This window comes from Amphiura filiformis, chromosome 11 (assembly GCF_039555335.1).
Source record: "Amphiura filiformis chromosome 11, Afil_fr2py, whole genome shotgun sequence".
Taxonomy (NCBI): domain Eukaryota; kingdom Metazoa; phylum Echinodermata; class Ophiuroidea; order Amphilepidida; family Amphiuridae; genus Amphiura; species Amphiura filiformis.
In genome coordinates, this window is record NC_092638.1 from 9,131,915 (window position 1) to 9,150,683 (window position 18,769).

The window sequence follows — 18,769 nt, forward strand, 5'->3', positions numbered from 1 at the left end:
TAGGTGAAGATAACTGGACTGACAACAGCAATATTGGTGAAAATTGGATTTCAAGTTCAATTTCAGCAGCAACGTTCAGCCTGCGCTGGTAAACATTGTGAAGCCAACTCCAAGTTCAACCTCAGGTTCAACCACGATTTGTTTCTTTTATAGATCATGCCCCGTCTAGATAATTCAGTTGTGATACCTCCCTTGAGGGTTCTCACGTGTGATGTGTGTAATGAATACAAAACGGCCAGCAGAAAGGAGATGACTGAAGCACAAGAAGCGGAACACAAGAAGAAGCTCTCCTGCCCCCTATGCACCTACTGGACAATTAGACTCTCAAAACTAATGAAGCATAAAAGAGTTAAACATCCCACACCTAATGCTGCCCTGTATCGTGCACCGGTGGCAAACGATGAAGTCCCTTGGGCGGAGTACCGCGAAGGATTCGTACCAGCAGCGGGGGCCGACCCCATGTGGGTCCCCGCTGGGGCCGAAGCGGAGGCAGAAGAATTATTCGATGTCTATCCAGAGATACCAGCAGCTGTGCCTGAGAATCCTTGTCCAGCTATGCCAGAAAATCCGCGCCCAGCTGTACCAGATAATCAGTATTTTGACCCCTTGGGGCTGGAAGCCCTTGGGCTGGCACCAGTTCCGCCCCACAGGTAGCAGCGTACTTCATCACAATTCACCAAAGAATTCCTGGACATTATCATGGCAACTGTTGACTTTGAACTTTCGGTAAAGATGACACGACACTGTTTCATCCAAAGGTTTTTGATTGTTTTCAGAAGTTCATTTGATCAGAGCTGTGTTTTTCTCTTGGATGTGAAGGCCTAACTTGAGACCTGATCTACAAGATTCAATGCTCACAATAAGAGTGAATTGGGAATGGCACCAAGTCTGATGCATGATGTCTGGAAATTATGCACGCCAGCTTTTCCATGAGGAAAATGTGGACATTAGGAATGGCGCTAAGTCTGATGATGCCTGGAAATTATGCACGCCAGCTTTTCCATGAGGAAAATGTGGACATTAGGAATGGCGCCAAGTCTGATGATGCCTGGAAATTATGCAGCCAGCATTTCCATGAGGAAAATGTGGACAGGTTGTTAGCAATGATCCCAAGATGCTGACAGGAAGATGACCTTACGCACTGTATTTCAGAAGATACAATTTATTCGGAAGCTGCACAGGTTGACCAGTCCGCATGAGATATTTCCTGAATGGTTATGCAATCAGCAGTAGAGATGGGCGAATTGTTGAAGAGAACCTTTTGAATATTGAATTCTATTTCTAGACCTGTGAAAAAGAGGGCGCTTTGACGCTTCTTTTGACACCCTGTATAATTAGAGAACATTTACATTTTGTTGAATGGCGTAACTGTTACCATCAGTGGCGGCGCCAGGAATTTTTTTTCCGAGGGGCACTGAGGGGACAAAGTGAATTTCGGGGGGCAAAATCAAACAAATCAAATTACCGGAAAAGGTGAAATCTTCTTAATTTTGGGTTTTGCTGGGGAAACAGGGGCACGAAGTTCTGACTGGGGGCATTCTTCCATCCCACCTGCTATACTTATAATTTTACAGCTTGATGACGCTGACTTCAAAGTCAAAAGCCAATCTGTTGAAGGATCCCTCTACCTAGTCAATTGGTAACTGTACTTGCTACATAGGTAAGACAGGTGCATCATGTAAACATTACGCTGCAGTGCTGATACATTAACAACATTTCATCATACTACTTCACCCCTGAGAATGACCCAAAGATGAGAGCCACACTTCTCAGGATAGCTACAGGTAATTAAGGTGCGTGGTATAATTTAAAACCAATTTGTATCACAATTCATGTGACTAAAAGTTAAAGGTGGTTTGTTCCGATCGTTGTCTCATCCCCACATCATAACAGGAAGTATAATACATTTGGATGTAGAGTTTTTTGTAGACCGTTCATATTTTTCTCATAATAAATCTGAAATTTTACCTGAGTGCAATTATTTACACAAAGTAATTGAGCATACACATAAGCTTTAAGAGGATTAAGTGGTGAGGGCATCAAAGCTGGCAATCATATCCACGCGAACTTGGCTTTCAGACCAATGGATCACTTACAAGTGTCTTCAATGTGCACTGGCTGTATGTAGCAATTGGCACTGTTCATTTGCAGATTTATGTATCCACATCTTCTTTATCATCATCAATACAGCACATCTTTTTGACTGCTTCAACACCAGTCACACAAGTATCAACACAAGCCAAAAGGCTTCAACACCAGTCAAAAAGCTTCAGACGATTTAATTCTTTGAACTTATCCTTACGAAGTAGGTCCTCTACCATATAATGATTTGCAGAACAGGGTGGCTGAGAACAATCACAGGTATCCAAGTACGGGATATCACATGACTGATAGAAGAGTGAATTACTCCTGTATCAAAGAGACACCTATTTAATGAATATATGGTATACCAGTCTTCCAGATGTCCAAGTTAAGTTTGAAGCTGCTTGAAGACCATGTGTTGCCTCAAATATGTGCACTATGGGCAGGTTCCGGGAGTAGAGAATTAGAGGAAGCGACCCAGCCTAATAAACACTGCAACATTGGATCATTTTTTGATGGCCACAATTTCCTTCATCATTGAAGATGTCCAATAAAGATTAAAGATACAAGACAAGACAAGACAACAGGCAAAGATTCATAGTAGTTATTTAGTAAAGGAGAACTCACTCACTTCTCAAAATAATGTGCAACACATTCTGCATATTGCATTCTACATTATAAAAGTTTGCCCTTTCAATTGATATAACAGTTATAAGGGTTCAGTATTTAAGCAAAGTACATCTTAAATAAAATGGCATTTAAATCTACACAATAAATTATATATGCAATCTACAAAATCAGAGAAAAGATCTGAAAGTGAGACTGTGAATTCATTGCACATGTATATATAATTGCGAAGTTCTTCCGTGGTGTTTACGAGTTAGGCTTAAAAAACAATTGTTTGACTGGCGTAACCCGATCTACCCTAAAATTAGGCCAGATCATAACTTTTTTTTTTTTTTTTTTTTGGCCAAAAACAAATACTAAATTGAACAAAATTAATAAATTTAAAAAAAGAAAAAAGTTCAAAAGCCTTTTATCAAACAAAATTTACAGCTTAAAAAGGTTTTTTTTTAAATCCCGACCTACCTACCCTACAATTTTTTTATGTTACGCCAATCAAACAATTTTTTTAGGCCTTACTTCAGTACTCAAAGTTAGACAACAAAATTTGTATGCCTCAAAGGTGCCACACATTTTGTTTTGCTGTGGGCATTCATCTCCCGAAAAATTTACCAGTTCAACCCCCTTTATTTTTGTTCTTTTATAGAATTCTCAGTAAAAATCTGTTTTAGAATTTGTTGGAAGAATTATGACTGGTACTTTATATTTAGTCAAAAATATTTCAGTATGTGCATGAGAATGTAGGTCCCACGCTTATTTTGACTTTGACCAAAGTTTGAGTCCGAAACCAAAGTGAAAAAAAACCAACACAATATGCATTGGATTTTAAAATCTTCGTAAGCTTTGAGACATACTATTTTTGGGCCTTAGAGCAGAAATGTAATTTACTCTTTCCCTCAAGTCCAGGATCGGTCCTGGCCATATATCCAGGGGTCCCAGGTCAAGCACAAAGCTATTCCTGGTCAGAGAGGTTATGATCATGAAAAATCACTGGGAGAAATCTACAGAATTATTATTGCCAAGAGTGTCGTCATTTGTGTTTCATAAGCTTTGAGCATCATGGTGTACCTGTTTTAGGCAAGTGCTGTTCTTCAAAGCCCAAAACAACCCTATAAAATGCATGTGGGTAACTGAACCAACTGATTTGTAGTTGACACACTCATATCCTACACAGGCAAAATTCTGCAGAAAAAATTGTCGTCTGCATCATAAACTGTCATATCTCAAAAGGCTGCCTTGTGTGACTTTTTTTTTATTAGTGTCACTAATTGTGATGAGATACGCTGTAAAATTAACTTCATCTTCATATATTAATTTTGAGGTATTATCACAATTATAATCTCACATCCGCTTTATAAAAAAGGAATATGCTGAATTATATAAAATAAGAATATCATTAAATACACCAATGATGATCAAAAATCACACAAGGCAGCCTTTTCAAATGACAGTATGTGATGCAGACAACAAATTGTCCTGGTAGAGCTTCCAACCTTCGTAACCCTCTTGAGGGAGAGCGTGGCGCAATGGTTAGGGTACTTGCCTTTAGTGCATGAGGTCCCGGTTCGATTCGGCGGTGGCGATTTGCTGGGATATTGACTTGGAAAAAAAAAAAAAAAGTCCGAAATTAATTGGCAACTTCTGTAGATTAAATTCAGACTTCCGCTCTCCCCATGGTTCATTTAGAATTGGGTAAATGAATTATGAAAGTACTCAAATCCTTCGGAGGGGACGTTAAGCCGTCGGTCCCGTGTACAGAGAGCCATACCTGTACATGTATCTCGCAGCCAGTTTCGAAAAGAGTAGGGTGTTAACCCCTGACTGTTCCCTAACCCGTCCCGGTGTTCAAATGGACCCCAATGGAAATAAGCTTCAATAGAGGCTTTCTTGGGTTATCCAGGGTTGTCAAAACCTGAACAAATCAAATTAAAACCCCTGAGCACTACCTGCTGATCTAACATTGCCTTTGATTGGTCACAATTACATGATATCTTCATTTTATTAACCACAAGAATGGTAAATAATTCACCCCAATTTTTTTTGCGTGGTGAAATAATTCTAACAATGTTGCTGATTGGTCCAATTGATAATGAAAACTTCTTTTTTAACCAATAGGAAGGTAGTTCTCATGGGGTTAAACCCTTTTCAATATTCTCAAGACTGAAGTTGAATTTGCACGCAATCGCTGTGCAACAAGTGATTGATTTTTTACCAATGAGGTAGCATGCTTTTCTCAACGCATCAAAATGTGGGCAACTTCATATGTCAAAACCAATTTCTCGTCGCTCAGCGAAGGAGTATCAATTCTAAGTATTGACTCTAATTGTTTTCTTCAATATCTTAGTAAAATCAGTCCAAAATACAGAAACTCAGTACCAGCTGGCAGCTCTATCTTAGTTATTCAAAATGATCACCTTCTCTTGACTCAAGCTTGTGCCCTCTGTACACAAGATTTTCCCCCTATTTAACATACAATATGACCCTGAGACCTATTTCAAATATATACAATACAAAATAAATAACAATGATTTCATATAATACTATCTCACTGGCTGCTGCTTGTGCTTGCATCTTCTCTTAGTTCTTCTGTCCAGTGACTTTCTCCAGATTCTTGAGGATCCTGGGGGAAAAGACACAAATAAAATCCAAGTACAACAGTTACACATTCATTTCATATTGCACCTTTTCACAGCAGGCTCAGAATTTCGGCGAGAATCCGCGAATCGATTCTCGCAAAGATTCTCGTAAACATTCCTCGTCGATTGTCATCTATACCGGAAGTGTCCGGTACTCAAGGTCATTTGCATCACAACCCAGCTGAAGACTGAAGGTTTCAGTCGCAACGTCGGTTCGTCCGTCAAAATAGGTATGTCTGGTTGACCAGATTTAAATTAAATCTTAATTTCAACATACCCAGATGAATGAGAGTCTACACAGTTTGATTCAGAAGGAATACGGCAAGGATTGCCTAAAACTAACAAAGGACCTTGAGAAAACGGCGAGGAAAGTAGCGAATTATCGCAACCATTTACGATTCAACCTCCGTTGTTTACAGGCAGATGTGATACCCCGTAGCGCGAAACTTAGCTCTAATATCAAAGGATCGCGTGCGGATAAGATTATTCACAGTGCGGAACGTAAATAGCTAAATGAGAGAGTTAGACAGGTTAATTATACCATCAAAAATCTAAACAACAAGAAATCTGACATTTTCCGCGAATTGGGTGATCGGTTACCAACGGAGATACACAACAGGGTCAGTCAGTTCACGGAGCATGCGCAGTTAGCACAACACGAAACAACAAAATCTAGACAGGTAGAGAAATTCGGCAGACTCGCAACAGTTTCACGTGCCGATAAGGATAAGAATTGGAGACAGAAGGATAATTTAATTGATCATAACATCAAGGATAGATGGGTCAGGAATTTATCGGACAGGCAACTCTCGGGAAGTGAACAAAGTTTACTCGAAAAGGGGTTAAACTTTGCTGTCGCATCCAAAAGAATTCAGGTTACAGACATTATCACTGCGACTGAATCGGCGATCAGAGGTGCTTCCATCGGTCCAGATAAAGCTGAAGAATTACGTTCGCGGGTGAGTGCGAGTATTAAAAGTGCCAAACCACCTCAATATAATCTGAGCAAGAATGAGTATAGTGCGCTAGAAAGCTTAAAGAAGGATGAAAACATCACGATCCTCCCTGCTGATAAGGGGCGTTGTACTGTGGTTTTAAATAGCAAAGACTATGATCAGAAAGCTAGAGCACTGTTAGATGATGCCAAAACTTACACTCCCCTTAGGAAAGATCCAACGAGTGGTATAAAGCGGAAATTGACTTGAAACTAGGCGAACTTGAGAAAAACGGGTCTATTGACTTCAAATTAAAACATCAGTTATACCCGACATCCGAATCCATACCGGGTTTTACGGCCTTCGAAGGTTCACAAGGACACCATCCTTGCGTCCGATAGTGAGTAGTATCGGCTCTGTTTCTTATAATATCGCCAAATATTTGGCTAGAGTTTTGAGTCCTGTGGTTGGCCTATCGGACCACCATATTCTCAACTCTAAGGATTTTTCGGAAAAAATCCAAGGCTTAGTGTTAGAATCCGATGAGACTATAACATCGTTTGATGTCACCGCCCTCTTTACTAGCATTCCTCCGAAGGACGCAGTCTCAGCAGTTCGCGAAGTTCTGAACCAGGATACCACACTTCATGAACGGACAAACTTGTCTCCTGATCAATTATGTGATCTACTTAGTCTCTGCTTAGATAACACCTACTTTTCGTACAGTGGAAAATTTTACCAACAATGTCATGGATGTTCCATGGGTTCGCCGTCTCACCGATTATCGCTAACTTGTATATGGAAAGATTTGAGCGCATTGCTTTGTCAACTTTTCCGGTATAGCGCCATCTAGATGGTATCGACACGTGGATGATACTTGGATTTTAATTAAATCCAACGAACTTGATAGGTTTTTCAACCACATCAATGAAATCGATCCCCATATCAAGTTCACGCAGGAAGGAGTGTCAAATAACAAACTCTCGTTTCTTGACTGTTTAGTGTCCGTGGAAGAAGATCGCTCCCTTACTGTGTCTGTTTATCGAAAACAGACACACACGGACCAGTACCTTCAATTCGGTTCCAATCACCCGCTCATTCAGAAACTCGGCGTGGTCAACACCTTGTTCCACAGAGCTGAGTCGATCATCACCAAAGACTCAGATAAGATTGCTGAACAACAACATCTTCAAGAAAGCGCTGGGTAACTGTGGTTACCAGGACTGGGCCATAAACAAGGCCTTGAACAAGGACAGCAATAAACCCACCGCCAGTAGCACGAATCAGGCGGGAGAACAACAAGTATTACCATCCCATATCACGGAGACTTATCGGAAAAACTCAAAAGAATCTATCGCGACCACGGAATTACCACCCACTTTAAACCAACGAACACGATCCGCCAGTCCTTAGTGCATCCCAAGGACAAGCAGCCCAAGGGGAGGATCAGTGGAGTGGTCTGAGGGGGCCGCTGGGCTGAAGAGCAAGCCTGTCAAGACTCTTACATAGGAGAAACCGCCCAACCTCTTCACAATCGCATGTTACAACATCGCAGAGCCAGCTCAGGTGGAAACGACTCATCAGTGTATTTACATTTGAAAGCCACCGGACACCATTTTGACACCAAGGATGTCCGAATCCTAGATCGCGAGCATCGTTGGTTTGAGCGTGGAGTGAAAGAGGCAATCTGGGTGAGGGCTGAGCAACCATCCCTCAACCGCGGTGGCGGTGTCCGGGCCAAACTATCACACGGCTGGGACAGGATCATAAAGGACATTCCTCGTCGATTGTCATCTATACCGGAAGTGTCCGGTACTCAAGGTCATTTGCATCACAACCCAGCTGAAGACTGAAGGTTTCAGTCGCAACGTCGGTTCGTCCGTCAAAATAGGTATGTCTGGTTGACCAGATTTAAATTAAATCTTAATTCTCGTAAACAGACTTTTGTAGTTTACACAGAAGTGGATTTGCAAGAATCAAATGATTCCTGCAAATGTATTCTGCAAGAATCAAGATTGATTCTCGCACTGTGAAACAAAATTCTGACCCTGCACAGGCATCACAAATAAATGTCAAATAAAATAGGCTCTTTAGAGTGGTGTAAATTTCAATTTTACATTGGGGATAACTTTCCTGGAACAAATGCGCCAAAATATAACCACAGAACATGGAATTTGCTATTTATAAAGCTGAAATTGACAAATTTGAGGTAAATATGGTCAAAAACACAAATGCATTTGTGTAATATTTGGTGATGATTGCATGGACCATTACCTCTTGTATGATATTGGTTGTTATATCACCCCACTCAATCCCCTCAGAATCTACCCATGTATACTTTGATCAGCTCGTAATCGACGGGCCTTATAACATCGCGGATTAATATCAAAATATTTATTTTAAGAATTTTTTTGTGACATCTCGTCAGAAGTATCACGAATTATTAATTCAAGTCCTGTACTTTGTTTACTTTCTTTAACACACAAAATAAAGACCAGACAGGTCAACTAATAGCACTCTTAATATGGCTCTACTTTTCGGCGTAGTGGTAAAAGCCTAACATGTCCCGCCTATTACGAGCTGATCAAACTATATGGAACTTTGGTCTGGCTTTTTCAATATGTTTGAATGGAACATCCAACTTTCTTTCAAAAAGGATACATTCCAGGTGAAATCCATACAACCCAATGGAAGACATGACCTTAATCGGTGTACATTTCAAATCAGGGGTGTGAATGACCTCTATTGAAAAAAGAGGAAAACCACTGAGATATGCTCAAAATGGGCTGAAAATGAAAGATAAAGCTAAAATTTTGCCTCAAAGAAATTTCCTAAAAAGAGGAATTCAGCTTAAAAGAGGAGATTTCACACCCCTGTCAAATGGATTCACCCATTCAGGTGACCACACACTTAAAATTCACACCCCTCTGTGAAGATTAAGGTCATGTCTTCCATAGGGGGTATATGGATTTCAACTGAAATGGCCCCCACACTTGAAATTCACACCCTGTGTGAAGATTAAGGTCATGTCTTCCATAGGGGGTGTATGGATTTCAACTGCAATGGCCCCCACACTTGAAATTCACACTCCCTGTGTGGAAGATTAAGGTCATGTCTTCCATAGGGGGTGTATGGATTTCAACTGAAATGGCCCCCACACTTGAAATTCACACCCCTGTGTGGAAGATTAAGGTCATATAGGGGGTGTATGGATTTCAACTGAAATGGCCCATTCCAGTAGAAACTCACAAACTATGCTCCAACAAATTCTACTTACCTCTATACTTGAATAGCAGCCTCTTTTCTTTCGGATTAAATCTCCCCACAGCATCATCTGTTTACATTTAGGACAAGCGCCCTCTATTGGTATGAGATATTCAGAATTGGGTCCTATGAATTTCCTTGCGAGACAGAGCATATGTGATTCCATGCTACACTTAGGTTGGATGCATGATAAGTTGTTGTCTTCACCCTACATGTAAGAACAATTGAAGAGTTATACAAGTGGGGCGAAAAACACTTTTTTTCTCTGATCGACTTGGAACTCTCTGAGAATTTTATACTACTATTGTGCTGAAATATCAGTAAGATCGGAGCATGCTTCGCCCAGGCAGTAGATTTTCACAAAATCCCTACTTATTTGCTAGGTTAAAATTTGGTGTTTTTTTTAAAAACACTGATATTATGCTGACCACCTTCCAGGTTTCCTTACAGATGCAGGGGTCAGCTATGAAACAAAACTATACTATGATCAGCTCATAACAGGCGAGAATTATTCGTTTTTTGTTATTTTGTGAGTCAATCAAGTCCAAACTCGTGTAAATTCACGAAAGCGCGCATCAGTCACGCAAAAGCGCAGATCTCATACGTGCTGCGCCCAGCTGTGTGTACGCAATTCTATGTCAATCCACGATGTTACGAGTCCCGTCTATTATGAGTTGATCAGAGTATAATTACATTTATATGGCTTCATCAATCTTTTGGTTTGTTCCCTTACATACCTGTAATCTCTTATGACACACATCACATCTTCTATTAGCACTTTGTGACATACTGATAAGCCCGTCATCATCATTGTCATCTGTGCTTTCATAAGTCCTTGCTGAGGAGGTTGACTGCTGACTGGACGCATCTTGTGTGTTTTTATCCTTTTTTGTCTTTTTCTTCTTATTGCTGGTACCAATCTGTGACAAAATCAATTGTGCATTCTTCAGCTACCTGTAAATTACCCATAACCACCAGTATGGTACCATCATCTTGCTTTTAAAATCATTCATTTCTACCAAGAAAAACTGTTTCTGCGCCGCATACATGCAGAATTTGACAACCATTACTACTGAATGAGCTGAAGTTTGAGTCGATCCTTCATGTAATTATTTTGTGTAATCTAATCCTAACTCTAACCCTAATCCTAACCCTAATCACAACCCTAATCCTAACCCTAACCCTAATTCTAACCCTAACATTAACACTAAATTCATGTAAAATTACATGAAGGAATAACCAAAGTTTGACCTGATTTTTCAGCATGAGTTTGCAAAAATGTTCCATTTTCTGGCACATTCAAGCAAAATTGCAATTGACATTCTATTCAATATATTGACCTTTTAAGCAAATTTATGGGGAAAATATTTTTGGTCAGGTCAGCTCCTGTCCATAGAGGGCTATAGTTTTTTTTAACCTATTTTTGGGCATAAATCTGGCATTTTGCAGTTGCCATCTCGCATTTTGGTCAAAAAATTGTCTTTTTACTCTTAAGCCTAACTTAGCAACTACATGTATGCCAATGCATCATACATAATATGTAGTGTGAGAAAGTGAGTCTGATGGTTAAGAAAACAGAATTTTCTTATTAGTTTTAGAAAGTTTTGATGTCTGTAGGCATACCTTTATGCTTGTTATTGGTCCAAATCCTATGGCCATATGGAACGGTGGGGCTAGGTCATCTGGAAAATCTCGCCTATACTGTTGCTGTATCCAGTGAAATGTAAGTGGCATGCGACACCACGGTCCCACTCTCAGCATATGCGCTACAACACGTAGACAGTACTCATATTTTGGTTCGTTCCGACGCTTTCCTGGAATGTGTTTTAACCGACGTGAACTCTTGGGGTGTTGCCATGCCCATTCAAACTATAATCAGGAAACAAAAGCAAAATACATGTTAAAAATATCTTGTTTTGTTTGTATGTTCATTTAATTTGCTTGTGTAATTTTACAGCTCTAAATGAAGAGCTTTGTTGCAAAACCCTTACATCCACTTGAGCAATTTTGAGAACACATCAAAAAATCATCAAAAAAATAACTGATATTTAGGGTTTTCAACAAAAGCAGTTTTTGGTGGGATGCTCACCCTACCCAAGCATCCCGCCAAAAACTGCTTTTGTTGCAAACCCCCATATCAGTACTTTTTAGATGATTTTTTTATGTTTTCTCAAAATTGCTCAAGTGGATATAAGGGGTTTTGTAACAAAATTCTTCAAATGTAGGACATATGATGAAGGGCAGTACAGTGAGCATTCACCATATTTGATTTTACAGTCATTGTTGTAGTTCTATGTGCAAACAAGATCCCAGCAAAGTTACTTCTTGTATAGTTTATTTGGATGCTCTCAAACAAGTATCAGTTGAAAAATAATTGGGATTATGTTGGCACATGTATTTGAGAAAGGTTGAAGTTCAGTTTGGGCAATTTGACATTTTCGCACTGTTTTACATTGATGGCTGAATCACTTAAGGGGGCCCTACATTTCTGTAGGGGTCTAGAAAATTTTCTTTTTTTTTTAATTGCTGATAGATACTGGCACATAATTAGGACCACTAAAAGTGGGTAATGGTGAATCCAATGGATGAGGACACTAAGCACATCAAGGATCAATAAATGATACAAGAGGATACTTGAATATGAACAACTGGAAAGAAAAAAGAGCAAGGTACACCAACTTGACGTGGGGAAACAAGCAAAATACAGACGACAATACGAAGGGGGGGGGCAAAAACAGCAATGTAGGCATTAGAAGTACATGTAGGTTAAGTTCGATAGCCAAAAAATACCAATTCCAAGGCTCACATAAGTGCTAAACCTGCAAAAACAACAAGGATCAATGGGAATACAAAAGTACAAATTAGGACCTATGAGTGTATTGTGACATCGCCTGAAATCCCAACGAGGCAGCCGTTGAGCTGAGGTGCAGGGATTGTGGTCGAGGCATTAAATTTGGGATTTGTTCAGAAGAATTTTGAACTTTATATTGCAGCACTGTACGTCTCATATCCCATTAATTAGCAGCTTGACTGTAAATAAACTCACCATAAGAGCTGAGATGTTGTTTGGGAATCCGTAAACAATCAGTACCATCTCCCTAAATGAGAAGTAAAACAAGGAAAATAAAATTAACATACGGTAGTACATTGATTTTGCTACAGAGTCCTTTGTGATGATAGTAATTAATCAGCCCTGTGGTAAAGGGTGTTGACCACACCAAGATAAAATCTCTGAGCAGAGCACCAACACCTACAGCAAGACTGTGCAATTGACAAAAGCCATCATGGTGAGAAAGATGCTAAAACAGCATCATGATAAATATAGCTTGCGCTAGAAAACTGAGGGTTTAAAAAGGCCTATAAATGTGAAACTATTAAACGCCCATCTTTTACATAAAATATACATGTTTAGAGTAAGAAAATAATATGAGTTGCTAAACAATAGGCCTTACAGTAGATTGTCATGCTCTTTGTTAGGGATATTTACATTACAGGTACTTCTTTGATTTACATACATTGTACATGTAGAGGCACATTGTATGTTTCCGATTCCAACTGTGTAATTTACGACTAAAATTCTACATGCACTTGTGCAGGTACATTTGAAAAGTTACCTGCACAGAATCAAAGTCACTGCAGGCGTGCAGGTGGTAAATCAAACACTGAAAATGGCATCATAGCTTTATAAATATTTTACTGGTAGGGCCTACTCATTTTTTGCCAGCGTGTGCAACTGTGCCATAAACTTATTCATTCTCCAATAGGTGCTGGATTCATTCACTATACTTCAAGACATTTTTTTTCCCCCCCCCCCCCCCCCCCAACGAATCAAAAAGAAATCTATACGCCACTGTTTGGAGCGGATCTAGAGCAGTCAGAAGGGGTGGGGGCAATTTTAGAAGAAAATAATAATATTTAAAAATGCCCTCTGAGAAGAAACTTTTGCAAAATGAAGACCTATTTGAAGCAATTTGGTGGATCATTTTGGCAATATTAATTAATGTGTAAAATTTTAGTTTAAAAAAGCCGAACATTTGTGAAATGAGCAGTCCATGGAGTCTTTCATGGACGGCAAGTTTTCCCTATAGGCATATAAATTGTGTTAAACATAAATTGGCAAATGTAAAGCAGAAGTGAAAGTGGCCATTTGTTTATCAACTACGCAGGGTGATGTTCCCCCTTAACTTGGAAAATTTTGCAAAATGAAGACCTAATTGAAGTGATTTGGTGGACCATTTTGGCGCTATTACTGTGTAAAATTTAAGTTTGAACAGTTGAAAAGCCGAAAATTGTGAAAGGACGGTCCATAAAGCCTTTCGTTGTCACATTTTCCCCATTAGACCTATAAATTGTGTTTGTGTTAAACATAGGGCCTAAATTTTTTGTTGGAATGGAATATTTTTTCTGACTTGGCTGGAAGCTTATTTCAAGTGGTCATGATGGATTTTACTGCGGAGGATCCAGTTTTTCAATGGAGACGGACAATATGCACAAGCTGTTTTTTACCAAATTTTACAAAAATTTCACCAATCCTACGCACACGATTCGTCAGTTCTGTGCACGTGATGTCATGCGGTGTGTGCGTGGGGCAGTGCTAAGAAATTTGCATAATTTTAACTTGGTAAGAAGTTTGATTGTGAATTGGTAATCGGTGATCGAATCGGCAGATCAAAGTGGGAATTGATCGGCCAATCGGCCGATTCAGATAAGGACCTGATCGGTCAGACACTACTAAGGACGCAAAACCTTAACGGGAACCCTGACTATCACTAAATGTTTCGGAATTGAGGTCGGCTAAAAAGTAGACCATTTCGGAGACTGTGTAGATGTCACATTTTGAACAGTGGGCGATAAGTGACCAATTTGGCTTTCAGCACAAGCATGCAAGTGTTTGGCCTTGCCCTTGGCTTACTCTAGCCTAGATCGACCATGTACTACTGGTCATGCGCCATGAATTGGGACATCTAGGAAAAGGTGGCGGTGTTACATTTTGTTTTGTTTTTTTCCTGAACATTTTGTCCCAGATCTCAAGAATGGATAGGTGTACTGAACTGGTTTTGGTCTTATTTTCTTGCTAATTTATCTGGCTAAAATTGTGGAAAGTAAAACATTCATACTATTTTTACTTTGCGAGATATTGCCAATCAAAGGATGTTAAGTCGGGGGTGGCGGAGCCTACGGATGAGGAGCCTACGGATGAGGCATGTATTAAAGTATAGGGAATATTGTTTTTTGGTGACTCTCAAATATATTTTTTACTGTAACTTCATAACCCAGCAAGGTATTGAGATGGATTATGTACCATTGTTTTGGTATTTATGTCTAGGAGGTAATGTGACCAATTTTACTTTAAGCTAGTTTAATTTGTTGTAAATGTGCTGCATTCTGTGTCATGGATCCTAGGCTTTTCCAATACGTTACTGTACTAAGCATATGTACATTTATGCTCCGAAATGTTCTGAATGTCATATTTCTTGAATAAGTTACCCTACTTCTGTAAAAGTTATCATTTCTTAGAAGGAAATTTGATGAGGAATTCAAATATGCCATTGGTTTTTGTGTAGGGCATGAAGGAAAAAAGTTTTGATTGAAAATATAATAAAAATCATAAAAATTTTGTACGACTTTTGAACACCCTGTATCTCAGTTAGGCAACATAACTCATCATTACAAGTTTGCTTTTTTTAAAAGTCTACAATGTTATTAGCACATCTAAAAAGGTTTTAACAGACCAGGTGTTTATGTTAGTAAATAAGAGCGGAACAAAATTGTATACTTTTTGAACCAAAATTTAACTTTTCCACCCTATGACATTTGTGGCACCCTGTATATTGACCAAATGTTTGTTTGTGTGTATTCCTGGTACTCTAAGCTTTACAGTGATATATAATTTGATAGGGTTTTGATAAACAGAATATGAATTAGATCAGTTTTTCTGAAATAGACGGATAGAATTCTACTACGTCGAAGACGAGAAATGTAAGTTCTGTTTTCCTGTTTAAGCTGTTGAACCATTCTAGAACTGCAGATGTGCTCCGCCATTGTTTTACGTTAGATTTTGTCCTTATTTCTGCATTGATACGGTCTAACATAATTTTGCTAGCCTTTCCCAGAAATTCTGATTGTAAAGCAATATATTGATTTCTATGGAAGAACTGTTTATTTCAGGCATGCATTCAGTAAAAATTATTCATCAAGGAAGTTGTCTTACAACAAAGGTAATAACTAGACTAATTCCAATCAGCCGTCTACACTTCGCATGTACTGTGTATGCTTCGTAGTGACGACTGATTATCTTACAGCCAATATCATGACGGACTTCTGAAAACTATTCAATGCGACTTCAGTTGTGAGCTTTGTGCGCCGTAGCGCGACTGACTAGCGGCGCCCGCATACCGCGTCGCTGTACCGCGCCGCTGTGACAAGATCGCGCTCTGAACTTCTAAAAACAACAAACTCGGTCAAAAGGTCAATTTGGACACAACTAAGATGCTCTATGCCACAGGAATCCTGTTGCAAAATCCGTCACTTTTTTTCCACATAGTTTTCTCAGTCGTCAATCCAGACGGTTGACGACTGAGGGCAGCAGTCTAGGTAATAACATCTTCATAGATCTGCAGCAGACATGGGGTCAATTTCAAAATGAAATATTTCATTTTTAGTCTTTTAATATAGATTATTTATAGAATGATTGGTGTGGTAACCTGATGTTTTTGGAATCCAATAACAGGTACGGTATGTCATGGCCATGCGTTTTGAGTTGGGCCGGTAATGCGTTACATGTTTTCGCGAGATGAAAATTGCATGTTTTTTCTTTTAGATATGCATATCTTCACATATTATACCCAACATATATATAAAAGTATACATTTTCTTGCTGCAAATAAACCAAGGAATCCAAAAATGCACTTTAAAATGGCACAGGGTGTAACACTAAGGAGTTATGAAACTGAAAATACCAAATATTTTAGGGAAAAAATCTAAAATTTGATAAATTAAAAAAAAAAAAAAAGTTAGCTTCACCCCACATATTTAAAAGTTCCATATTTGAATTCCTCTCAGTCAGAGCTTTAAATACATATATAACATCATAGGGTTCAATTAAATTAAAATGATTTTGCGCCAGCCTCTTTCAAGGCATATTTTCCCATTGACTTCAATGTGTAACCCGAACGGAAAATAAAAATGCAAAATTGCTTCTCAAAGCAAATTAAATTACCTGGAATATGATTGTTTGGTGTTATAGTATGCAGTTTAAAGTGAATTGTAAAAATGTGCAAAAAGAAATGGACCTCTAGCATCATATGACCCCTGGGGGTCACTTTTATTAAATTTGCTCCTCCTGATCCTCCTCCTCCTGATCCTCCTCCACCCCGCACATTATGCTAATTAGATGCAAATTATTCAAATGTTAATAACCTTTTACAACTTTTTTAAGGTTTACTGTATTGGTCTCATCACAAGCTTTAATTTGACACCAAATTTAACTACATAGGCTGCATATTAACTGAGAAAATTAAAAAGATGAACCCTAAAATGTCGCGCGCATGTAACATCTCCACCTATTTACTGGCCCAATTCAAAACGCATGGCCTCATATGATAGTTGTCATAGCATTGATGGTCACAATATGGTATCCACTTTTAAACTTTTTGTCAGCAAAAACAAAAGTTAGAATTCAGTTAGGTGATAAGTTATTATAAAAAACATGTAAAATTGTTGAATTTTTTAGTATGTAACGCATTTGGCCCCTAATTCATGGCACACAACCTACTACTAGTAGTACACGCTCGTCAAAGGTAAACTGCAAAATATAAACCAAATCTGAGGGGGTCAGCACTGCGTACTGGCGTGTCCAGACCAGGATCTTTTCCTGCGGGAGCTCAGGGGGCAGTGTTCGAAATATGCCTCAAAAAGTTACAGGCCAGCCAGGCTTGACCTTAAAAGTTACCGGCCAGCCGGGCCGGCAACTAGATGCCAGTCAGAAAAGTTACCGGCCAGGCCAAAAAGTTACAGGCCAATGGCCGGCTGACCGGCCCGGCCCTACAAATGTATTTCGAACGCTGTCGGGTCGGGGGGCTTTCACTTCAGAGTTATACGGGGCGGGCTTAGGGGGTACTACACCCCTCGATAAATTTGTGTCTATTTTTGCATTTTTCTTAAAAACTAATTAAACACAGTGGTTACAAAAGTTACGTATATCATAGGGGCAAGGAATCCAATTACTACACTGGAATTTCAGTGACTCAAGACAAGTGGTTCGTTATTTATGGTAAGAAAAGAGGTACCGCTAGAATGTACCTCATTTTCTATCATAAACTGAACCGCTTGTCTTTAGTCATAACTTTGTTACCAGTGTGTTATTATTTTTTGAGAAAAATGAAAAAATAGTCATGAATTTACCACAGGCTGCACAGGCATGACATTTTTTGAGAGGGGTGTAGTACCCCCTTAATGGCTAAAATCGCCAAAAAACGGCTGATTTTACCATGTTTACATGATTTTTAACAAAATGCGAGGGGCTTCAGCACCCAAAGCCCCCCCCCCCGGCCGGACACGCCACTGGTCAGGTGGGAGTCCGACTAGTAATATAGTACTGATATGGTATGGATCGATTGACTCAACATGCATGCATGATAAGGGTGCAGAATTTTGCAACTCTGAAACATGAAAATGCCTGACTTGACACTTTACCATGGTCCTTTTCCGCTGGTTCTTTTTGCACCACCAAAGTCAACTCCTTTATTGTGTTGTCCAATTCGTCTGCGTGGATTTACAGTAAACCCTATGTAGGTTCTTCCTTTGAACTGAGGATTCTCATTGTAAAGCAAATAAACCCCGTAAAAGTTCTCAACTTCTAACACCATTTTCACCAAAAACAACAAAATCTAAGCATGGGCGGTACACGATGTATTTCACTGGACGCGGGGACGCTTCCGGTAGCAATTTGGCGGCTGTCTCCTATTGGCTAACCTATTGGCCAATCACTACACGCAGATGACAGGTGGTTCCAAAAAGTTTTAGAGGGGTCGCAGGTGGAGAAAATCACTTTGTTTTCTCTCTCTGTGTGTGTCAGGTGGCGCTGTGTAGCGCTGCTGTGGTCTTCACAAGAGTACGCCATCTCACTCGATCTGATGCCAATTGCGTTGCACCTTGCATTCCCTGGTTAGATACCAGCTTCACGTCATTAGTCCAAGATGTTGGTGGACGTCCTCTTCCTCGTTTGCC

The 18,769-nt window shown here is 39.5% G+C and overlaps 1 protein-coding gene across 1 annotated transcript; it reads right to left on the minus strand.

The window, feature by feature from the left end:
* Positions 1-4,778: 4,778 nt before the first annotated feature.
* Positions 4,779-18,522, minus strand: LOC140164320 (structure-specific endonuclease subunit slx1-like). The gene is made up of 6 exons (XM_072187596.1): positions 18,236-18,522; positions 12,588-12,639; positions 11,165-11,410; positions 10,279-10,461; positions 9,555-9,749; positions 4,779-5,326 (listed from the first exon to the last, which is right to left on the minus strand). The coding sequence occupies exons 1-6, from the start codon at positions 18,406-18,408 to the stop codon at positions 5,252-5,254; spliced, it is 924 nt and encodes a 307-aa protein (XP_072043697.1). The 5' UTR covers positions 18,409-18,522; the 3' UTR covers positions 4,779-5,251.
* Positions 18,523-18,769: the final 247 nt, after the last annotated feature.